The sequence below is a fragment of the Heloderma suspectum genome, chromosome 5, assembly GCF_057233095.1.
Source record: "Heloderma suspectum isolate Gila_16-S chromosome 5, 16-S_ref, whole genome shotgun sequence".
Lineage (NCBI taxonomy): Eukaryota > Metazoa > Chordata > Lepidosauria > Squamata > Helodermatidae > Heloderma > Heloderma suspectum.
Window position 1 is genome coordinate 46,987,159 of NC_139462.1, and position 25,703 is coordinate 47,012,861.

At 42.1% G+C, this 25,703-nt stretch overlaps 1 protein-coding gene across 1 annotated transcript in view; it reads right to left on the bottom strand.

Moving 5' to 3' along the window:
- Positions 1-569: 569 nt before the first annotated feature.
- ANXA5 (annexin A5) overlaps positions 570-25,703 on the bottom strand; it is a 32,198-nt gene continuing 7,064 nt past the window's right edge. Inside the window, exons 3-13 of the mRNA XM_084855943.1 lie at positions 22,623-22,707; positions 20,672-20,766; positions 20,283-20,396; positions 14,521-14,611; positions 12,614-12,693; positions 11,056-11,112; positions 6,246-6,339; positions 4,652-4,747; positions 3,644-3,702; positions 2,463-2,585; positions 570-1,802 (exon numbers count right to left, since the gene is read on the bottom strand). Coding sequence (XP_084712069.1) covers positions 1,740-1,802; positions 2,463-2,585; positions 3,644-3,702; positions 4,652-4,747; positions 6,246-6,339; positions 11,056-11,112; positions 12,614-12,693; positions 14,521-14,611; positions 20,283-20,396; positions 20,672-20,766; positions 22,623-22,707 — 957 coding nt within the window. The 3' untranslated portion in view covers positions 570-1,739. The remainder of the gene's footprint in view (positions 1,803-2,462; positions 2,586-3,643; positions 3,703-4,651; positions 4,748-6,245; positions 6,340-11,055; positions 11,113-12,613; positions 12,694-14,520; positions 14,612-20,282; positions 20,397-20,671; positions 20,767-22,622; positions 22,708-25,703) is intronic.

Sequence of the window (25,703 nt, forward strand, 5' to 3'; positions counted from 1 at the left end):
TAACAAATCTACACTGGACTAGTCTCCATAACTTGCAGGGGGAAAGATGGGAGGACTATGTATGCTGCTGTGCATAGGCCAAAATTCCACTGAAGCAGCAAAAGAATCAGCTGTGGAAGAGGGCACATAATTCAATAACCTGAAAATTGCCCAAAAGAACAACAAAAGCATGTTTCTAGTCATTAAAGAGTGTGAAGATAAACTCCAAAGTGTGAAGGTACCCTCTAGTGAAATTATAAAAGTCAGATGGGTTGATGAGGATTTCTGGTGGTTGGAGGCAGCTCCTTTCTCCTACCCTATCCTGGCTAGCAGCTATCAATGGCTGCTAGTTACGATGGCTATATATTACCTCCGGTATCAGGGGCAGTATGCTTCTGTATGCAAGTTGCTGGGAAAAAGGAGCAGGAGGGAGCTGTTAGACTCAAGTTCTGCTTGTGGGTATGTGGTCTGTTCTAGCAGGGCTCTTCTTATGTTCTTATGTTACCCATGGAATAGCAAAACTGGAAGAAATTATGCAAAATAAGAGAATTCAGGGGCAGGGGGGAATCCATAACAAAATCACAGATCTTCAAAATGCTCCTAGTTGTATGTGCACTTTATTGGTCCTTTATGTACCAAATCGACAACTCAATCATTTGGTAGGGGGGTTTTTTAATAGCACCAAATCATACGATACATGGAGAAAGTTCATGCATAGTTTACAATTTTAAAGCAATTAGCAGAAGCTTTCTTCAAATTAGTACAAATGAAGTGCAAATTCAAGTTAAGAAAAACTGGTTTTAATTCTTGGAATGTATTTTACTTCTGTTTTTCAAAAGAGAAACAGGACTTCCAACTTTCTATTTTATAAACAAAAGAGCGGTACATTTATGTAAGAGGCACTTTTTGTGAAATTCTTTGAGTTAGGAATGTCTACATAAGAGGCTGGATCCAGACTAAGTTATTTAATTTAAATCAATGGCTTTAAGTCATGATTAAGAGCCAAAACAGACATTAAAGTAGTAGCTAGCAGTTATCTCTTTTTAAAAAATTACTCTAGAGTAGATTCCGGGGTCCAATCTGGATTGGGATCCTACCATGGGGGATAGATCTTTAACCTCCTCTCCCCTGCCCCCTCCGCTATGGGCCGAATGCAGGTCGGAGGGCCACACCTGCTATTCTGAAATAGCTTCACTTTATGGATCACTACTTCACAAAAGAAACTGCAGGCACGGGGAACCCTATCCAGATCAGGCCCATAATGGAGGGAAATGGGTAAAGCTGGATCAGGCCTTCTGACTCTACTCGACAGTAAAAATGAACATTACGTCATTTGTAGCACTGTAGACCTTCACTAGCCTTTAAATTAATGTCTGTTTTGGAGCCAATTTGTCCTATTGATTTCAATGAGGCTTAAGTGCAACTAATTTGGCCTGGATCCAACCCAATGACTTCCAACTGGCCAGCCTGAATTTTAAGAGCAGCCTGTATGTTAACATTCTGTAAAACTAGACTTACATAAAACTACACAAATAAAAAGAAAACAGGCAGTAAGGAGTGGCAATCCTATGAAGGGGGTCTGATATAGATCTCAACAAGAAGTGTTACTATATCATTTTACTACCGATATGCACATCACTTTTGATGGTAAGGATGCAAAGGCGGCTGCAGCTCTAAATGCCAATAGACAGCTTAGCCATACAGAGGGAGGGGGGCACAAAGCAGGGATTAAGATTCTGTCCTCCATGTCACTGCAGGCGTTAGTCATCTTCTCCACCACAGAGGAGCAAAAGGCCTTTTCTGTAGTCACCAGATGTATCTTTCTACAAATCAAAACACAGGCATTGACTCAGTAATGACTCCGAGAGAAATTCCTGACAAAGGACAGTTTTTCCACCACAGGAAATCCATTCGTATGACTACCCAGTCAGGAATGCAGCATGAAAGTTATCCAGTAAGGTTATTTATTTTCTACAATATATCAAAAGTCTGGAGAAGCAAAAGCAATACCATCTACTTATCTTCTACTTGCAGCCACCAAGTCATAACTCTCAGCTTTACAAGAAGGATTTGAACATTATATATATATGCGCTTTAGCAAATTCTAGCTCCAAAATCGGATGCCCTATCCACAAATCAATTTATTGAAGTCAATTTAGTCTCAAGTACAGCATATACCTTGGCAGCCTTTAAACCCCATGACTGTGAATTTAACACATATTTCGTTGTATCCCATGTTAGTCCTACTTAGAATGGACCCACTGAAAGGAATGGGGCTTAAGTCTGACTAACGCTGGACACAAGCCACTGATACAAAGTGAACTTTTCCTCCCTATTTGAAAATGTTTATTCATTGTAACAGTTTTGTTGAAAAATACAAAGAAACACCCCCATATTTTAACAAAAATGGCCACATGAGCCAGCAGCATATGCCATTCAAAAAGAGAGTGAAGGAGAATTGCTTTTTATAAAGTAAAGCCTACCTGAATTACATGGTGCAAAGTTTTTGCAAAATCCCTTCTGAATGCCTTCCTGATGTCCAGCAGATCAATTTCACTCCTTGAAACCATGATTCTGATCAGTGTATCATCATCGGTGCCTGCTCCCTGGTAAAAACAAAAGGAGACCTCTTTTTTTAACAATCCATTGAGGACATAATCTAGCCAAGTTTAAACACTTTCAAGTCCTATGGCTTAATTCTTCCCACTAAAGTCAGTGAACATAAAAAGTACTTAACTCTGGCTGCTTCAGGTCTGAAATTTTAAACTGGGCACTAAGCGAAGAATGTATAACGCATATAAAAGTGTTACACAGGGTACTTATACATATTACAGATATTTAAAGAATGTATACAATACCTTGAGGATTAATATTCCTGCTTCCTTACTTTGAAATATGGGGATTTTATTACAACCACATGAAACGTTAAGTATGAGCCTTTAAATATGAGCCTTCAGATTGCTCACATAAACTTGGCCTTGAATGAGCTAGAAATTCCAGCCTTTTGCCACCCTCGTTTTGTTTCATATTCTGCTCAGCATTTAGAGCGTTTTCTCTCTCGTATATCTTGAGTACCAAACTCAGATGAAATCTTATGCACACTTACCTGGGCGTAAGCCTCACTGAACATGATGGGACTTCACTCCAAGTAAACATGCATAGGATAGGGGCGTCAAGTAGTCAAAAGCTTCACATTCAAGGAAATGAGACAAACAGCCTTCTACACGAGGGTTTTATTGTGTGCTCTTGGTTGCTCACTCACAGTAGTTTGTGGTTCCTTTACATGAGATCGTTGTCCTCCAGGGCCTCTCCCATGGTTTGCAACCATTACTGGGGGCGGGGGGTAGATCAAGGAAAGTGCAGTATTTTTCTGAATGGCACTATATTTATAGCAAGTAATTACTCGATTCCACTATACCACAGTGCCATCTAGTGGCTGTATAATGAAACATACAGAAAGGCAGAGAAAGAAAACCCCTGTAAAAAAGCACATGTAAAGGAGCTGATCTTAATCCCACAGCATCCAGAGGCTCTGGTAAAGGTGTGGGATAAAAGCCTCATGTAGAAACACTCAACAGTAGTTAATTCGGGACTGTTTAAATTGTATACCTGGGGATGATTCTCTCTTTTTTTAATATAATGAACGGTAAAATAAAGTACTCACTTTCATCGCATAAAAGAGTGATTCAGCAAAGTATGCAGGAACACTTCGGACATTCTTCACTAGGGAACCAAAACAATCGATTTGAATTCGAAAACAGAGTGAAAAATTACTTCACCTGATGGCAAGCTGCTTCACACAGACAGCATTCACCTCTCTGGGAAATTCTAGGATTTCCAGAATTAGGAATTGGTTTGAACCAATTAGCTGTACTTAGACTGGGTATCAAGTGGGACCAAAGAATGACTTAGGGAGCAATCCTATGGGGATAGGCGGCCACCTCCAAACTGGGAGGCGACCGCCTATCCAATGTAGGGCAGGAGCAGCGCGGAGGGTATCGTCTCCTCCATGCTCTAGCCACCCTGCATTCACGGCTAGACAGCTGATTTTGGCTGTCTAGCCGTGGGACGTCGGAGCATGGGGTGGGGAGGCCCGATGACACATAGGAAGTGTCGTACCAGCACTTACAAACTCCCCACCCCGCCCCAGGGATTGCCCCCTTCTTCCCCGCTCCATGCTGCTCTTCCGAGCGCAGAGAGTGGGGATGATCTGTGCCACCTACGAAGCAGCTGGGGCGGGGGCAAGAAGGCAGTTTTCTAGGAACCAACCTTGGAGTGCGGGCTCCAAGGTCGGTTCCTGGAAACTGACCAATCCTATGACCATCTAGCTGCTGTCTAGCGGCCATAGGATTGCACCCTTAGGCTGTAAATCTATGTACATCCAGCTGGAAGTAAATCCCAGCGAATGCAATGGGACTTACATCCAAGTAGACAGGCAAAGGATTGCACTGCTACCTCCTTGTGCTGTTGGGAAGTCTAGAATTCAGGTCAACATGTTAAAAAAAATTAGAAAGCAAGCATTGCCTCCACACCACGTACTTTCAGGTTCTTAATAGAATAACCAATATACTATTGTTCATCCTTTAATGAACTCATCATGCTGCTCACTCCACCCTCCACTCACAGAGCTTGCTTACAAAACTTATGAATTGGGAATAGGACTGTCCATTACCAATTGCAAGAAGGAGCTTCTCTAGTGGACCAGATGTTTCACGATCAATAGTTTCTTCTATCTGAAAGCCAGCGATTGTCATGTATTTGTCAAAGACTGAAAGACAAAAAAATATATATGGCAATTATGTCTATTTAAATATGTATGTATGTATTTATATTTATAAGATACCTATAAAACAGGTTTTCTAGGCGTTGTACAATTATTTTAAAATCAAACAGTACAATACAAAGATCTAAAAACACAGCAATACAAAACCAATAGGAATAACAATGCAAAAGCCCACCTGATAAAAAACATAATGCAAAGTCAACCAGATAAAATACAGTAAAACCAAGAAGCTAAAGCCAGCCAAGAAATAAAACAGGAGTTAAAACCAGCAACGTGTAATACAGATTATAATCGCAAAAATTTCAAAGGCCTGAGAGAATAAAACAGAAGCCTTAACCTAATGACAAAAAAGTCAAGTTAGTACTAGTGGAATTTTCCTGGGGATTCTAGAACTGGGAAGCCACCACCAAGAAGGCTTTAGAATGAGGGTACACTCAGAGGAGGGCCTCCTTAGATGACCTTAGAGTACAGGTAGGCACATCTAGGAAGAGGTGCTCCATCAGGTATTTTATATATCGTTTCTTTCCAGCTTCTCCAAACAAGTATAATAAAGCACAGTGCCATGCAAATACAAGGCACATTTCTCAACACATGGGCAGAAAAATGTGGAGACGTAACGAATTCAAGCATTCAGAACAGGGGTGAAGACTCTCTTTCAGCCAGAGGGACGAAGCTGTTTTTGGGGAAACTCTTGGGGGCTGCATCCCAATGGTGGGTGGGGCCAAAGTCAAAAGGGGCAGGGCCAAAAATACCAGCATATGTTTGCTTAATGCTCTCACTGCCAGTAACTAAGGCTTAGGACAGGTATTTCAAGCTTTTATTATAGGGAAAAAACGGCAACACCCAGGAAACTGCCAAACAGTCAGCAGTTGGAGAAAGGGGGCGTGGCCAGCAGGATTTGGCCTGAGGTTCCCTACTCCTGGTTTAGACAAAGCACATAGTACAGTCCTCTCAGGACCATTCTACTACGGGAGGTTGCATACCTGTGTGTTCCCCCACTACTGTCAGTGGAAAGCTAGTATGTCAGGGAGAAAGGGTGGCCTTTCCATCAGTAGAGTGAGGGCACGCAATTATCAGTGTCATAAGAGGTAAAACTCTTAGCTATTTAGTTTATTATTGTTATATTTGTACTGCCAAGAAGGGGGAAGGGCGCTTGTGGAATTTTCTGCCTCAGGCACACACCTATGGGTTTTTTTTTAAAGGGTACACCTTAAAACATAAAAGTGAAAATGCAACACACAAGCACCATCTGTGACTCTGTTGAGTATACATTCAGTGGCAAACCCCAGGTTTGTTACTGTCTAATGTGTGAAATGGCCCTAAAGATGGCAGGACTCAATCACAGCTGATGCACCAAGCATAGAAAGCCCAACTAGAAGGCCAGAGTTTCATTCAAGGGTTACCCTGAAAGCTGAATCCACAATACACTGATTAACAGGCCTCAGTTAAAAACACAGTTCATAACATTTTCAGTCATACTCACCTTTCCTTAAGTGAGGCACACTTCGAACTCCCAGGATGGTGATGAACTTTTCTTCATCAGTTCCCCATTTCAGTTCCCCAGCTTTAAACAGTTCCTGTCATAATCAGAAGAAGAAAAACAAAGGTAAGTTTTATCTCCCTAAAGCAGATACGAAGGGGTTTTTCGTAGTCTGAATAAAGCCATCAGAGGTGAAAATATTGAGCCACAAAGCCGTTATATATGTGAGGGGTGCCTTAAGAGTTTGGACTTGACTAAGACCCTATACCATTTCGCCAGATAACCTTTGAACACAACTAGTACTATACATTCATTCCTTTGGGTACTTCAACACAGCTCCCATTTTATAATACCATCATAATACAGGACACAAGTAGTAACATAAAATGAAAATACTATTTTGGCACCACCTAACTTCCTCCGGAACCACCTGCTTCACTTATGGTTTCCCATGGATAGGGCATTGGATGAGAATTTCACAACCAGCATTTAAAATATTTCATAAAGAAAATCCATGAGTCTAGATGTTACCCTTCTGTGTTAAAAAGAACTTTTTAAAAAAAACCATCTGCTAGCATAAACCACTTATACAGTTAGGATGTAATTGTAATTTATTTGGTTTTTATGCAAAGGCCCCTGATGCAATTATAAGATCACTTTAAAACCTTCCTGGCCACATTTATTAATTACTAGGTAAATAGCCCTGTATGAAAAAGGAACATGGAGTCGACGTGGCAAAATCATAATATTATATTTTCATGGCTGTCTGCTCAACTTTAAAAATATCCAACATGCTCATCCAAACGACACAACATTTCAGAGGTTAGGCTTCAAAGGTGATATCTTGCTGGAGCTTGCAGGTTTAAACTCCATGAAGAGTCAAGACAATTATATGCAAGGATCCACATAGTATGGCAGGCCTTGGTAGCAGGCCAAAATGTGTGCTCCCCATCTACTTCCAGGGGGTGAGGTATCTCTGACATCAATGGAGATCTTTTGGAGAGGGGAATGAAGGGGAAGGTTTGACACACACCCCTTGAGCATGGTGGTCCCAATCCGAATCATGGCCATGTACACTTACACTAGAGATTTTAAAAAACACAAGCCTTGCTTACACACAACACCATTCGTATAGCATGTAATTTGGCTCTTCAGCTCCTCCACAGCCCTTACACTACATACCACCTACCTGGAGTGTTTATCTCAGCCCTTTAAATTAGGGACTAGACCACCAAGACAGGCCTGTGCCATTTTGTAGCGGGCAAAATAGAGCACAACACTATGGTGAATGTGTGTGCTCACTCTCTCGGTTTAAGGGAAGGGGAATGCTTGTCCAGGTCACTGAAACACTGCAGTGGGTTTTTTTCCCATCGGGAATATGGTGGAATGGGACTATCCCAGCTGGCCCAGTTCCACATCTAAATGACTGGCACAAGCACCAGAGGAAGCAGTGACAGCAGAGGAGTAAGGGCTGAACAGTGGGGTAAACAAGCAATTACAGAGTGTTGGCATAGCATTTAGCTGCTGTGTGGGAGCGGGGAACCTAGTTTTCTGTCTGAGAGATGCATTCCCTTAGGAGTAATCTGTCAAGGGTCACATGCTGGTTGTGGGTGGGGCCAAAGCCAAAAGTGGGTGGGGCCACCCCTTTTCTTTTCCCCCTCCTCTTCCTCCCTGCCCACGGAAGGTACAGATCATGCTTGCCAGAAGTCTGAACCGATTGTACCTGCAAGGCCAAAATCAACAGTAGCTGCAAGACTTTTTTTCTACTTACACCACAGAGGAAGAGCATCCCTATGAGAAAAGGTTACAACAGCTGGGATTGTTTAGCTTGGAAAAAAGGAGGGTAAGGGGAGACATAATAGAGGTTACAAAATTATGCATGGTGTGGAGAATGTGGATAGGGAGATATTTTTCTCCCTCTCTCAAAATACTAGAATCCGGGGTCATCCTATGAAGCTTTGGTGGGAGATTCAGAACAGATAAAAGGAAGGACTTCTTCACACAATGCATAGTTAAACTATGGAATTCGCTACCACAGATGTAGTGATGGCCACCAATTTGGATGGCTTTAAAAGGGGGGTGGACAAATTCCTGGAGGAAAAGACTATCAGTGGCTACTAGTCTTGATGGCTATGTGCTACCTCCAATACCAGAGGCAGTGAGTCTATGTACACCAGTTGCTGGGGAACATGGGTGGGACACTGCTGTTGTGCTTATGCCCTGCTTGTGGGATCCTGGTCGACAGCTGGTTGGCCACTGTGTGAACAGAATGCTGGACTAGATGGACCCTTGGTCTGATCCAGCATGACTCTTCTTATGTTCTTATGCCATCTCCACTCATTCAGGATAAGTTCTACTCGATCTGGGTGATCACACGAGTGGCAAACTGCATGGCTGTTTTTTGGATGCTCTTTCTGTCAGAGACAACCATTCTTGTAATAAAGAACTGCTCCTGTGGATCCAACCTAAAAGCGTATAGGCCTTTTCGGGGAAAGCATCAGCTCATACCATGCTGCTATTTAAACAAGTCATTGCCACTGTAACTGTAGCATTTCTTCAGAACTAGCTTAGGTTCAAAAGAACCCATTTCTGAAGACCGGCAGGTCCACCTGCTTGTAAGAACATAGAGTTCTCATGCGGAGAACTCCAACATGGAGTTTAAGTTCATGGGAAGAGAATGTTACTTAAACCACTGATTAAATTAATAGTCAGATTCCAGGTATTTTGTAGAGTCAAATTTGGGGTTTAGCAGTAGGAAATTCTCATCCTGCCTACAGGAGCCAGCATCAAATTTGCCACACACATTTCCCATTATTCTCAAGCAATCTAGTCTTCCAAAACTGATCTCATATTTTATGTTCCCATTTGTCTCCTCTTTTCTTTAAAACCTAGGTTTTTCACGCATCTGGGTCTTACACTTCTATGATTTGAAACTGCAAAAGTCATAAAGTTTGATGAAGGCATCCTGTGAGGAAACAGCTAAGATTACTATAATTAACCACACAGCCAGTATGATCTAAAATACAGCATGAGCTAAGCAACTGTTTCATTGCTACCACTCCTTTTTCCTGTTTGTAAACCAACTCAGAGCACACACAAAAAGGAGAGCCATGGAAAAAGTCACACACCAGAAACTTCTGCTTTCCTAAAAGATTCCTGCCACAGTCACATCTGTGGCTGGCAGGCTCAGCAATATAGTTACTTGAAGTAATATTACATGAGTGGTTTTAGCACTCCACCTTCTTATGAGTCATCCCTATAATATCAGTAACATGGATACTATGGCAAACACCAGCCTTCCCCAACATGGTGCCCTCCAGATGTGTTGGTACTGCAGCCCCCATGATTCCCACCAGCATGGCCAATGGCTGGCTCAGAATGATGGGAGTTGCAGTCCAACACATCCAGAAGGCACCAGGTTGGGGAAGGCTGATATATAGAGATATGAGTCTGTGTATTGGCCAGAGGTGAACTAGAAACAAGGGAGACTAGAGTTCAAATCCATGTATGGCCATGAGCTCACTGCAAGACACTGGGCCAGGACAAAGTGTGGTCAGCTTAACCTGCCTCACAGGGTTATCATGAGACTAACCTTGTATAGTGCCCTGAAATTCTTGAATAAAAATGGGACAACAAATGATACACACTGCAAGGCCTAGCACAAGATCTTCTGCACAGATAGGTATGAAAACGTTGTATCTGGCACAACCTCTCCACAACTAAGGCAGGTCTGAATATCCCTTGCTTTTCTCCTCCAATGCAGGGAAAGCAGAAACGGGAATTACAAGACACCTAATTATCTCAATTACCTCAAAACAAGAATAACGAGTGGAGGGATAAGCCAGCCTATACAAACTTCAGTCAGAGGAATTGATAGCTTGCCATTTGGAACCTCCAGGTTTATTGAGCATCAGAATGAAGCTGATGCATGGTCAACCCCTGACATATAACAGCTGAACAGCAACAGAGAAGTGCTACGGCAAGCGTCTTCCCACTGAGTGGGAAGACCAGATGTAATGCTGCAAAATGCCCCCTTTAATATTATCCTAACATTTCAAATAATGCTGGGTCAAAAGTTTTCAAGAGGGAACTTTCAGCTTGACTTGGGTGGGTTTAGAGGCACGAAACAGTGGGTGAAACTGCATTCCATCTTTCTGATTTTTTGAGGGGCGAGGGGACTCACTGAAGCTCTTCAAGCTCTATCAAGCGGCCATCACTTTAGTTTTCCAAGAATGCCCTATTCCAAGGGCCATCTTGTGGGGAAAATGGCAGCCATCACAAAAAAGTGATAGTCACCATTTTTTGTGGAAGCCATTTCTTTCTCCAAATGCCACTCAGAACAGGCTATTCCAGGAAAACTAAAATGGTGAATGGCTGCCATCCTAGCAAAGCTGCAATATATTTTGCCATTCCCCCAACCCCCGTCCATACACACACACACCTGGAATTCCCATCCAGCCACAAAAAGACTCAAAATGGCCCCCATTACACAGCCTAAGAATGAGACCATGACATTCAGGAGGGTATTTGGAACCATCGCTAATTCCAAACAATGGTTTGTTTATATGCCTAGGTTTGTACAATGCAATAATTGTACAATGATGGTGTTCTTTATAAGAGCGAAAGCGTACCTGAAAATCATGGATTCTCAGAATTTCCCTCCAAGAGTCATAATGCACACATAACTGAATGAGATGCAAATATAATTTCCATGTTGGAATCATGCCCTCAAGTTGAATTTCCAATGGCTTGTATCTTAAGATGCTGTTTCTAGCACATTTGAGTGGGAAGAGCAGAGGGAGTCTCTACCTACCTGAGCATCTGCCTCAACTAGGCTCTCGTTAATCGGACCATCAGGGTCTCTGTTAGCCTAAATGGGATAAAAAGCAAACATACGTATGGGTTAGTGAATATATGAATAAAAACTATTATACCTCTTATAAAAATCACTGCCATCAAAAAGGGTTATGATGTGGGAAATAGGTTTTTGTACCCACGCTGTCTTTCCTTTAGGCTTTCTGTATAGTCTCTATATGGGCTATGCAACTCCATGCCTCCAATATGTAGATGGGAAGGAGATGGGACCATGCTGTGCATGAGTGCCATGTAGCTCTTGAGCACTGGATGCTGAATAAACACGCCCAAGACCTTTAAGGGAAAGTGCCCTTAGTGTCAATGTTATTGAAAGGACAGCACATTTGGACAAGAGATGCCCATCTTGGAACAGTAATGGGAATTGGGTTAAGATGAATTTGGGGTGGGTTAGGGTATTTTTAAATAATGTTTAATGTGTAATTTTACTGTTTTAAATTGTACTGTTGTACATTGCCCAGAGTGGCCGGATGACCACCCAGATGGGCAATTAAGAAATTTAATATAAATAAATGAATGAATGAATGAATGATAGGCACTCATATCAAGGTAAGAGGTAAGGGTGAAGATGGTCTTAGTGTCTGGAACTTACCATGGTCATGCTGCTATTTTCAGGCTTTCCTTCCACCCATTTTGAAAAGGAAAAGGCTCATCTCAATTGGGCAAACTGACATTTGCCCTTGATTTCCTACACATAGTGGCAAGCATGCATAATCCCAAGGCCTTCCTCCATAATCCAATGTACATAGGCTATTACCAGAAGGGGTGAATGTCTGAACCCTGGCTTTATTTATTTAAAATATTTCTTGGTCACCTTTCAGGGCAAGAGCCTTCCCAAGGTAAAGTACAACACTAACATTCACATAATAAAAATTGATCCACGAATAAAAACAGCAGAAACAGCAACAGCAGTTGCAGCTACAACTCGGTGGCGGCTAATAAATCGAATGAATGAATGAATGAAATAATCAGGGAAAGACCGGAGTAAAGTTCTCAGGGCTTTCCTAAAAGCCTACGATAATGGGGTCTGGGGACTGCCAATGGCAACTTATTCCAGAAGTATGGGGCCACTGCAGAAAAGACCCCCTCTCATATACTTGCCCACCTAACTGCACCTCAAAGGTGTCCAAGTAAGAAGGCCCTCTGTTGCTGATCTTAAAGTGCCCACAAGGTGATATGGGTGAAGGCTGTCCTTCAAGTAATTTGGTTCTAAGTCATTTAAAGCTTTAAAAGCTCAAAACCAGCACTTCAAATTGGGCTTGGAAACAGATCAGTAATCAGTGCAGCTGGCGCAGCATAGGTGTTATATGATCTGATTGCCTCACCCCCAGGCCACCTGACATTTCTGGACCTTAAAGAAGCAGACATCTGCATACGTATCGGGTTTGGAGCCAATAAATCAACAAAGAAAAAGCACGTACACCGGAGCCATAATGTTGTAGAATAAAACAGCCCATGCCTGGAATTTTATATTCAAGTCTTCTACTGTAAAAACTTACCTGAAGAAGAACTACCAACATCCTCTGATAGTAACCAGAGGTGTCTGATGTTATATGATCTTCTAAGTCAGCTTCGTATTCTGCAACAAGACAATACACATCCATCAGTGAACAAAATTTCATCTACTTTAATCTAGAAAGAAATGGTACTCTAGTTGTTAAGAGTTAGAAGTGGTGGATGGGTATCTTTACTCAGGAACCAGTCACTTATTAATTCAGAATGAAATAAGTATTCCTGCTTGTAACACAGGATATGTGGGAAATGGGCAAACAGGACTAAAGACTGAATACCTAATTTCACACTACTCTACCTGTCATATGAACAAATGTGTAGACTTCTGAAGAGCAAACTATATGTAATGGAGCTGGCTCTTTGAGGCATCAGCAAGGAGAGCAATGATGCCATATGAAAGGGTGTGCACAACGTTAAAGTTGTTGGTATGATGTCATTATTCTCTTAAAATGCACAAGCAGCTATAAATCAGTCTTCAGAGGACCAGGAAGAGGAATGGGAAGGGGCAACAGGCAAGAAGGGCGAAGGCAGCTGCCAAGCGAGGTCTTGAAGAAGACGATGGTGCATTATTTGTAAACCCAGAACAAGAAGAGTTACTAAGCCTATTCACACACTGGGGCTGTTCACACAACATAGCACCTACACTCCGTGGTTGAGTGTAGGTTGTTGTTGAACCATCGGTTGTTTGCTGAACCATGGGTTAAGCGAGTTGCCTGAACCCAGGACATTTTCCACAGGGTGGCTTGTTAAACGTGCAGTGTGGCTGGTTAAACGTGCAGTGTGGCTTGTTAAATGCCCTGAACAACCAAATGGAAAACCATGGGGTCTCAAGATGCTTGCTTGAGAAAAATAAGCCACATTGCATGGTTAACATGCCACCCCACAAAAAATGTCCTGGATTCACACAACACGCTAACCCACAGTTCAGCAACAACCCACACTCAACCACTCAGTGTGGGTTAGCGTGTTGTATGAACCCAACCATGTGGTGTAGGGCTACCACATGGTGTAGTGGGAGTAGAACCATGCCACTGGCCCTGACTCCATTAATGTGCATCCTCAATGACCCTAAGTTTAACATAGATATCTGCAAAGGGACACCTACACGTGAGTAGATGAATATGCATAGGGGCTTCATATGATCAGGGTCACAATCATGTGAAGCATCTGCATGTGTAGATACTCACATGTAGGCACCCCATAGCAGATATGAAAAAGCAGACACCAGGGCCAATAGGGTATTCACTGTCACTCCCTGTTCTCCATACAACAGCCCTGCGTACAGATCATGTGTGAATAGGGCTTTTGAGACTCTACTTACAACTACTTCCAGGCAAGACTTTTCCCCCCCCCCGAGGTGAAAAACAGTCATTCAAAGTATCTGATACCTACAAGCCACACAGTTATCAAGGATGTAAAGGCTTAATCTACAATCAGTGGTTAAAGATTAGCCTTTTCAGATCACTAAGTGATACGAATTCCCTTTTTCACCTATTGTTAAAATTGTCCTTGTTGAGTAGATGAAATCCTTCAGAAAGCATCAAAGGAAGCAAATTAAGTTATATAGTGCTAAGCACTAGAACAAGAATGGGCAACTTGCAGCCTTCCAAATGTTTTGGCCTACAACTCCCATCATCCCTCACTATTGGCTATGCTGGCTAGGGTTGATGGGAGTTGTAGGCCAAAACATCTGGAGGGCCACAAGTTGCCCATCCCTGCACCAGAACATGTATCCAAAACATGAAGGAACGGCTTTCACAACACCCATCTCAGCAAGAATTGAACTAATGCCATATTCTACATATTTTCCACTCCCATCATTCTAATATTCCATGTTCTCTAGATGCTCTGACAAATATAGCAGTCTTTCAAAGAACAGAATACTATATTTTACCTTCCTGATAAACTTTCTTGATATTGCGGATTTCGGCAGGCGTTCTAGATGCAAGAATTTCAGTCAGGACTTTTTCATCAGTTCCTGCTCCCTGCAACCAGTGGAATCAGTTGGTAGAATTATAGACCATTTTTTTCTCAATACACACAGCTAGCATAATGCTACAGGTTGAAGGATGGGGGGGAGGGGGTGTTTCAGTTTCTACAGCCTCTTTTCTTTTTTCTACTCTGCAATATCAAAATCGAGATTTTTATTTTACTTTGTACCCAATATTTAATGCTTTAACATATAATAAAACACTTACGTAGCTTCAATGCACTTGAAAGAAATCTGTAATACTCAAGGCTACCAAGTTCTGCTTCCTGAATACCACATGACCGATGAATGAAAATGCATAAATAGAATATACACTGACTCATACAGGAAATTTGTGGCAGAGTTAACAGCTGAAATAAGGGCTCCCGTGATACCGTCCTTTTAATAAAACTAAATAGAAAATCCTCTCTCCCAGTTGACTTGCAGACTGACTGGTTTTCATTAAAAAAAGTATAGATTGGTCACCTTTCTGTCTTGCCAGTAGTACTACAAGATGGCAAACTTCCAGCTGTGATGGGGAGACAATGAGCTCATAACATTTTCTCTAACCTTTACATGCTTGAGTCTACCTTTCTCTTTTTCCCCCTATGTCTCTCTCTCCTCCAACAAAGTTGGTAACAGAATCAAATAGGAGGTGTATTAAAGGCACACTCCTATACATGTTTAGACAGAAAAAAGGCCTACAACTCCTAACATGCCCCGGTCAGCATGACCATCTGGGGCATGCTGGAAGTTGTAGGCCTTTCTTTCTGTCTAAACATGCATAGGAGTGTGCCCATAAAAGCTCTGGGTCGTCATTTCAATAGTTGCTACGGCCTAAGACAACTAGTGAATACAAGCAGGAAATAGAATGCCTGCTAATGATTTCAAGATTGCTTTTTAAAAAATGTTTTAACTATAATTAGCATCCTTGTTCAGCATTTAAAATAGAAAAGAGGAAGCCATTGCGGAGTTTAACAAAGGAGATTAGTTTTCAACCATGCGTTGGTTCCCATTCTATGTAACTTTAATAAAATGCATATATACAGATATTCTTAAAATGCATTACTCTACATCTAGGTTATGATTACATATTGAATTTATACTTATTTTTACTGTGTAGACATCTTCCCTGAGACAACTGACCATCCTCAGCCATTCTAATATCCAGGCTTCTAACTAGTTTTATCACTACAATACATTTACTTAATTGCTAGTTTGTTTAGTAGCGTCCCTGTTCTAACCTCTATGTTCATAATCCAACTCTACAAGAACTATATTGTAGAAACAAATCTTTTCACTACCTTATTGTTGCAAGTCCAGATTTGCTCTGCCTAATGTCTGCGTGACTTCATGGCTGACAACCAACTGAGATTCATTTCCCTACTTTTGGAGCTTATTAAATAAAACTAAAATATCCACCATGCAATTACAACATTTCTAAGTAAAAGAAGCTGGCAGAATGCACAGGGATGTTTCACACCTGGGGCAAATTCCTACCATCAGTTTGATGGGTGGAGAGAATGCTGGCTGAGGTAATCTGTGCAGAACTTGGCAATGCAGTGAAGAGCTCATGTAACTGTTTCATACCACTGGGCTACTGTTCAACTACTTCCAGCAACTTTGTCTGGAATTACAGGCTCAGTTGCAGAGCGAAGTCTGGAAATCTGAGTCTCCACTGGGTAATAGGGCAAGAGGATGGAGAAGCAGCTGTGGGAAGAGGGTGCTTAACCTTTCTCTGTTTTTTCTCCATTACCTGGTTCCACCAGGCACATTCTAATAATATATTTCTAAAACTATTTCTATCCTACCTCTCTTGCCTAGGGTAAGGCACCTAGAATGGCTTACCATAACGATCTACGTTTTTTAAATGACAAAATAAGAATGCTTCCAGGCGAAGCTTTTATTGGGCAATTTCCCTGCCTCGTTCACAGAATTTTATGGAGCCAGTGTGGTGTAGTGGCTAGAGTGCTGGACTGGGAGTCGGGAGATCCGGGTTCTAGTCCCCACTCGGCCATGGAAGCTCACTGGGTGACTTTGGGCCAGTCACAGACTCTCAGCCCAACCCACCTCACAGGGTTGTTGTTGTGAGGATAAAATGGAGGAAGGAGGAGGATCATGTACGCTGCCTTGAGTTCCTTGGAGGAAAAAAGGCGGGATATAAATGCAATAAATAAATAAATAAATTATGGAAGGTCCAGGCGACATCGTCCAACTTATAACCCTCCTATGTTTTCCTACTGCTTCTTCTTCTTTTTTTCTTCCACAAGAAATGCATTAAGGAAAAACAATGGCACAATGTCTTTTGACCAGTATAGTACAAGGATCCTTCTGTCTGGAAGTATCTTAAGACATCTAATGGAGCAAAGTGACGCAAAAGGCCAAACAGGGGTCCTGCAGAAAACAAAACCCAAACCATCCCTCGATAAACATCATAAAAAGTCTTCAGCTGCTGTCTGAACATACATAGAGAAGTGGCTAGCTAACTCTCCCTAAGACAGCCTTCCCGACCTGGTGTTGTCCACATCTGCTGGACTACAACCCCCATCAACCTCAGCCAGCAGGGCCATGCTGCTAGGGATGATAGCAGTTGAAGTCTGGCAACATCTGAAGGGCATGAACTTAAGGACATCTGGCCTAGGGAGTGAATTTCTAAGCATGGGGGCCACTACTGAAAAGGCCTGGTCACACGTCCCTACCCCCACACCTCACGGAGGGATATGCAACATGCGGACAGGTTCATGAAGGTACAGATGGTCCTTCAGATATCCAGGTTAACCATTGCTTTTCACCCAGTAACAGTTCCAGAAGAGTGTTTGCATGCATTCACAGGTGACAGGCAGAGATGTGGATTCCCAGACTGGGGCCTGATGCCAAATATTTGTTCCCAGTCTCAGAGGCAAAGGTGGGTGGCATGGAGCAGCATCAATGGCTGTTTTCACCAGGAGTCAAACTCTACACAGATCGACATGTTCTGCGTAATACAACTAAGCTGGCAAGAGGAACAGGCCCTTTAATCATTAACACACAGAACTGTTAACCAAAAAAAAAAAAAATCCTTTCAAAAGGAGGAAGAAAAAAATTACATCTCACCACAATTACTTTCTCCATCCCTGTCCTTGCTTCTATCTGTCAGCTTATAGATTTTGTCTCTTGAATCAACATTAAGTCATAGGCTTTTGGTCTTCTCAGCCACCCCAGTAAGTTAAACACCACAGTTCCCACTCCTCCTCCAAATTCTAAGTTGAAAAAAATCAATATTTGGCTAGAATAGTTTGCTCAGAGCAATTAGGCTGTTGGAATGGTAGCTGTTTACATAACTGAACAGTGACTGTACTAGCAAACAAATTGAATCTTGGGTCACTTTCAAATGGACGGCTTCTAGTGCTACCAGTTAGAAGGCATTGTGCAGCTATTCCACCTTTCCTTCTTCAAAGGATGTTCTGTAGAAAGAAGAAAGATAGTGGGAAAACATGGGAGAGTTACATGTTGAAGCAGAAGTTACCTGGACTCCTGAAAAATTCCGTGAATGAGGCAGGGTGATTGCAGAATGAAAAGAGCAGGACCCTCGGTGGCCTTGTCTATGTGAACCGGCTTACATCAGGCTAGCTCAGTGTTCTCTGGTCTAACCAAAAGGTTCTACAAAACATTCAGAGAACTATTTTTTTCCAACCCTGTCTGAGCCCCATACTTAATTTGAAAATCAGCAGCAAAATGCGTTCAGAGAAACGTTGGCATACTTTATAGAACCTTCCCCACCCTGGTGTTTTGGACTGCAGCTCCCATCCAGCCCCAGCCCACATGGCCAATGATCAGGAAAGCTGGGAGTTCTAGTCCAAAACATCTGGACGGCACCAGGTTAGGGAAGGCTGTTATAGAATGTTATCTGAAAGGGGAAGCCAAAATGACCAGGGGGCTGGAAGACCTTCCCTCCAAGGAAAAGCTACAGTTGGGGAGGGGGCTTTTTAGGTTAGAAAAAAGGCATTTAATGTGGAAGACATGATAAAGGTTTATGCATATTGTGGAAGAAGTGGATAGAGAAGGATTTTTCTACCTCTCATATAATGCTAGAACCTGGAGTTGTCCACTTCTTCATACATGTCTGGAATTCACTGTAATAAGATATGGTGATGGCCATTATCTAGGATGTTTGTTTTTTTTTTAAAGGGATTACACCAATTCATGTAAGATACGTTTGTCATAACTACAAGCCATTGGTAAGTGTATCTGTTCAGGATTCCAGATATCCCATTACATTTCCACTCCTCCTCTGGTTTTCTGTTTCCCCCACTCCCCACAACCTTCAGTATTCTGTGCCCACTGACCATGCTCAGTCGTCATTGAGCTGTTTATTCTCATTTGGGAAGGGGGGGCTGCACACTAATGCTCAATCCACTACATTAAAATCTTGGATTTCTCCATCAATTTCTATGGGCAGCTCTCATTTCTGTGCCTAGGAACATGTAAAAATAGCTTTTCAGTAGGCACCTGGAAATAACCTATCCAGACAAGAACCACGTCTATATCTCTCCTTTCCAGGTTACTCTATCCCATTATTCTGCCTCCCCATACCCAATTTTCCACATGTTTCTGCTCAACAGTCATGACCACTGAGAAGGCTCAGTCCTTATTGGGCTGTAGTGGGGGAGGTCCCCTCCCTAGGGGTCTTTTTCCTAAAGGTTTTTTTGTATTCTTCAAACTGAAGGGTTCCCCTGCACCTGATTATAGCTCCCCAGCACTAGTGTGTCTGTGTGGTGCCATTTTCTCTAAATAAGCACAAGCCCTCGAAGACTTGAAATCAGTACTAGGATATAGATGGTAGTTATGAAGACCCAGATGGTAGCTACGTAAACCCTCCAGGCTCAAGGATGAATATGCCCCATTGGGAGATGGCAATTTTATTTTTCTAGAATATTTCTTGGCCACTTTTCAGAGCAGAAGACCTCCCAAGGTGGTGTACAGTAATAAAATGTAATAAAAACTGGTAAGGTTTTAAAAGTAATAAAAACGCAGTAAACCAGCAAAAACACAATAAAAACAGCAAACATATCAGGGAAAGACCAAAGTAATATGTTTTCAGGGTCTACTTAAAAACCTGCAATGATGGGGTCTGATGGACCCCTGATGGCGACTTACTCCAACTATACTGTGGTTGGCCACTGAGTGAAACAGGATGCTGGACTAAATGGAGCGTTGTTCTGATCCAGCAGGGCTCTTCTTATGTACTTTTCTAGCTGGTTCCCTTCTCCCTAAAAGCTTTGCACAGGGTGCAGTTAATCACAAGCCAAAGCTGTTAGCAGCCACTAAAAAAAAATCCACCGGAAGCAGAACAGCATACACTGAGGTTCAATCCTAAATTTAACATAAAAGGAGCATTTAAAATGAAGGACACGTAACTGTAAAATTCAGGTGGTGGCATGCATGGCTTTATTGCACACACTCTATCGGCCAGACATTGTATGTTCTTCCTTCAGAAGACAAAAGACAATTGAAAACTTGATCACTACAATCTCTCTGAAATTACTCAGGTGGATAGGAAAATTAATGAAGTCATTAAAATTAAAGCAATCCCCATAAATAATCAAGCAGATCAATTATCGTAATAGGAAATCTGACAATGAAAGAAGACTCAGTCCTAGAAAAACAAACATTTTATCAATATTTTTATTTTGTGCCACTGATTTTACCTTAATGGCATGCTTCAATGCATGGGCATCAAAAAGCCGTGCAGGTCTCATCAGAGACACCACCAGAGTCTCAAGTTTGCCTGTAAGTTCCGATTTTAGGTCACTGACGAGATCCTAATTGACAGAATGAACAATGCCTGATTAATGAGAAATACAGTTCAAAATTAATCCTCCAATCATACCAGTTAGGACATCACTGGAGTAAATGAAATGTTCAAGAAAGGTGTGTGTATCTTGCAGGTGTGGGGGTGGTGGACAGAGAGAGTATGAAGTAATGTAGAACATGGAAAGCAGCAGAACCAAAATAATGTCCATCACAAGATATGGATAAGCACACATACACACACACACACACACACCCAACTCCCAACTCAAAGCAGTCTCCTCACCCGGCCAAATAAGGTTTTAAATTCGACTGCAATCTCTTGACGCTGAGCATTGCTTCTGCCAGTTAAGATCTTCAAGACTGGCTCTTCATCAGTTCCTTAAATTATGCAAATTAAAAGCACTTATTGCAAGAAGAACAACATCTTTACTTCGCATATGAATGAGCCAAATGTTGAAAGTAGACTATATGATGCATCAACATTCACTTTCTAGCAATCCTTTGTTACTGGGGGGACACTGTATAAATGTCTCTTTACAATCTGCAATCTGATTTTTTTATGATCTACAATATATTATTTTTAGGCCATCTTTAAGGGTGTGACTCTATCAGAATGCGTGGTATTAGTAGCGTTGCACCAATTTTGTGCCCATGAAAATGTTTGCACCAAGAGGAATATTTGGGGAGGGTACAAGTTTCATGTACCCCCCTTACCTTTTTCAAGCAGTTCACCCTCTGTTTGTGGTTGCTTCCCCTGATCTGCTGCTTCAGCACCATTTAGAAACAAACACTAAAATGGTATTCTTCCCAAGATAATCCCACTATGATATCACACAGTTAGGCAACTAATGTCACAACACCAGATCAGAGAGAGATCAAGGAGTATTAGCCTCACTCGCAGGCAATGCCATATAGCAAATCGGATTTGTCTAGGTGGTGACATCATGAACTCAAATTAAACTGAAGCAATGCTTCCTGACTTTCCAGGGCCCCTAGAATAATAAATAATCAAAACGGGAAATGCATTTTGCAGGGGCAAAGATTTTTATGCATGTTTCCCCCTCCATTTAGGCTCATCCCTAGCCACAACTTTTCAAAGAGAGAAAGCATGGAACACCATGGAATAGCATGTTTGGGGCCAAGTTCTGCTTCCTGACTTGACCTGGCATCTGTTCATCAATATTTACATAAGCAAAAGTTAAGATAAGATAATGAGAAAATCATTAACATTTCAAGCATGCCAGTCAAATAAATAAGTGAACTATTAATCCATATTTTAAAACAAGAGTTCCATTGTCTTCTGAAGAGTTCTACAGAGTACAATTGAATTCTTGATCAATTATTTGTCCAATATTGATCCCTAGGGGCCACTCCCCTGTATTTAAGCTGGAGCCTTTAGCAGTAGTCTTTGCTAGAGACAACACTTGGATAACCTGCAAAGCTTCCCTACGTCGTATTGGACTTGGTGAACTTATTGGGATTTGTTCTACCAGCTTGGTGCAGGACTGCTTGGCATTTGGTTTTGCTGTTCATGAACTGAACCTGGTCTAACTCTTTGTTGAGAATCATCACCTGTTGATATTTACTTGGGCCATAAAAGGCATAAACCTGTTGACTGGAATTACGGCAATAATGGTTTTACTGTGATTCGGGCTTTGTCTCTGGGAAGTCAAGTCCTGACAGTATTAACAGTTCTTCTTTTACTGGAACTCATGAAATATGCATGATTACTTTTCTTAGTATGTCATCCTAACTTTTCCTTTTGCAAACATCAATGAACAGATGCTGAGTCAAGGGAGGAAGCAAGAATCAGAACCTGGCCCCAAATTTACTGATCACATGGGAAAACACGACTTCTTTCCCTATTCAGAAGTTGACCCCCGCACACAATTAAAATAGCATGAAGGGGAGAGTGGCAACAAGTGCATTGGCCTCGCACCTTCTGTGGCATCTTCATCCCCTCCATGCGTTGTGGCGGAATGTCTGCAGCAGGCTCTACTCATGGAGTCTCCCCATGCAATTTAGAACCTGGAAATTCAGGGTTCCGAATCATATGGGAAGCCTACATGAGTAGAGAAGTCTCCCTGCAGCAAAACCTACCCCTCTGCTGTGTGGAAGGCTATAGGGAAGGGTGATGAGGAATGACAGGAGGCACAGAGTCAAAAGGCTTATCCCCACTCCACCTGTCTGATTTTCTTAATAAGGCTCTAGTTTATAAGACAACTAGTGCTTACCGAAGCCTTTCATTGCTTTACGAAGGACCTCAGCATCCGCTCTAGCATCAAAGCCAGGGAAGTCCTTCACGGTACCTCTTGTATACTAGAAGAAAAACAATATTGCTTTAACACACTGTACTTTTGGTCATATTAGCCTGAAAGCCATTATTCAAGGCCCATTTGCCTTATGATCAGAATCACGAGAATTATTTTCTAGTAAGGGAAGTGTCCATGTCTACTGATAGTTAGCCAAGAAGATTTGGCACAAATTCAATTCTTATGGCAGGACTAAAATACTGAGTGAAAGTATCTTCTTGCAGAGGAAAAACTCGTAGAACCATGAACTGAAACATTGCCAACAATCAACTACTCAGAAAAATGTGTAGAATTTAGAGGTCTACAGAAGACAAATAGGAAGACACCTATCCCAGTAGCTTTCCTACAAAATCCGGCCAACAAAGGCACCAAAAGAATGGACCATTAGCACCCATGGAAAAATTAAACATAAGAATGATTATGTATCATTGCAGAGTTATTCCACAGTAGATTCATTTAAGAATTCACAGTACATTTTTTTATTATACATTTTATAAGAAGCACAGTGTTATTTTCAGCTCTTACAATAACTTTTGTTTTTCTTTTCCTTTGGCAGTCAGCCCTCTTCCATAATGAAGCTGCCAACTGCCTAAGGCAGCCTTCCCCAACCAACATGCCTAATAGTCACCACATGAAAAAAAAAATCCTCTCATGTCTTCACCACCTCAACTGTTCATCTAAACCTCCTTAGATATCACGTTGTCATAGGAAAATAGTTTTGTGAATGAACATTTCTGTTTGTGTCTGTTTCTCCCTGCAAAATAACCCTCAGTATTTGTTCTCCACTGCTGGGCACAGTTCTGATATGAGCAAGTTTAATATATACCAACAACTACCTCCTTATTCTTACACGATGGGTTATTTTAAGCTAGTTATGTTCCTTGACTCTAGCAAGGAAATACAGCTATTTACTTGCTAGTTTCAATTAATCTGCTCTATTGCTAGAAATTGGCACAGAAGGGCAACCATAAGCCAAAGGAAGGGCAGAGGACAAAGCAGAATTGGCGTATGAATAGCAGTCACATTTTACTTGGCAGTAGATGCATGTCATTTCAAGCCTAAGTTGAATCATTCTATCCCAATAGGACAGCTGCCATGCTATTCTCTCTCTCTCTCTCTCTACACACACACACACACACAGCGCAACACACAAGGCAGCATGCACCCTTTCTGCCTTTCATACACAGGAAAAGTAGAGGGTGAGCATCCTTGGCAGGGGGTGGGGAGGAACATGGCAACTACAACTTTTAGCTTTTTGTAGACCCCTGCTATTACTATCACATAGCACTTCCTCCAAAGTGCTTCATATTCAAAAACAGGGAACCCCAGTAAACTAGGTGATCTGGGGCATTAATTCAGTCACAAAAGCTAATACCCAGATGTGTCTAATGCCAAGAGAAAAATAAGCCATCTTGATTCCCCAGTGTTAAGACACTATAGCAGGGGATGGGCCACTTGTTGACCTCCAGATGTTTTGGCCTGCAACTCCCATCAACCCTTACCATTGGCTATGCTAGCTAGGGCTGATGGGAGTTGTAGGCCACAGCATCTGGAAGGCCACAAGCTGACTGCCCCTTGACTACAGTCCTCTACAGGCAGTCAAAATCCTAACCATGGAGGGGACGGGGGATCCATGTGTCAGCCCCCATTGCACCTGCAACCTTCCAGTATTGAATCAGAAGGTCTCAAAGGAGACCGTAACCATACTTGGTGGAATGCAGTTACAGTCCTGTGAAGGATCACAAACCCTGACTACACATAGGAATGTAATCGCATTCAACATGGGAAAGTCTGAGGTGCAGCTAACATGTCCCCTCTATGCTTAGGTTTTTGAATGCCTGAAGAGGGCTCCAAGTTAAAACTAATGTCATGAAACCTTTTTCTAGTTCATTTTATAATTTGTCTAATGAAAAGACTATTCTAAAATGACTAAATCAGAATTTCATTTTTTTAAATAGTCACTACACATATAGTAGTCTTCCTAACCAACTTCTCATTTAACCTATTATTCATTCATATTTTAAGGCAAATAATAACACTACCAAATTATGAGGGATGAAAATCCTGATTATTCATTACTACCATTGGAAGTTGCCTGCAGTGCACTGTGTAGCTAAAAGGAGTTACACAGAGTTTGTGTGGGTGCTGATAACTTGATTCTTAGATCTTATCATAACATGTTGGCAAATTCCAAAAGAGTGTTTTATGACACACAGAGAGAGAGAGAGAGAGAGAGAGAGAGAGAGAGAGAGAGAAAGACACGGAGGAAGGAAAGGAGAGATTGCACAGAAGAAACAATGATATAATGACTGAAGAATCAATCGTGCATGCAGAGTTTTGCAATAAATTTCCACCCGCACACAAACAATCCCAATTAAAAATACTGGATCATTTGAGACCCTGATCTGGCAAGCAGATGCACATCAAGCATTTGTTATGCAAGTATTTCAATTAAAAGAGATGGTGGAACTGATTATGCAGTGAACTACTAGGGTTTTTTTTTACAAGAGGAGGGCTCAGATGTTTCAGATCAGGCTTCCTCCTTGCTGGAAAGCTGCCAGCCTGCTTAAGATTTCATTATCCAGGGCAGCTGCCAGGACCTGAACTATGTAAATGAAGCTACAGAGAAGAGACTACAACCAGGCCCTCCGCGTACATGCATGCAGCGGTGTAGTGGCAGCGGGTCATGCGGGGCGTTGCTCCGGCACTTTTTTTGAATCCAGCCCCCAGCTGGGTCGCAATCTGCTAGGGAAGGAGGAGAGAGCAGAGGTAGTTCAGGCAGCTGCCTCTCATCTACTATGCAGAGCCGGCCAGACAAAGTGAATGAGCGAAAGAGGGAGCTCTGCAGACTCCTCTCGCACCCCCTTCTCCTCCTCAGCTCTTGGCTTCTCCGCCCATCCGTCCATGCCTGTGCGCCCGGCGCTGCCCTTGTCTCCTGCAACACTGGCCACCCGTTCAGGGCTGCTGCTAGCCACAGCAGCAGCAGGAGAGTGGAGGGGCCGC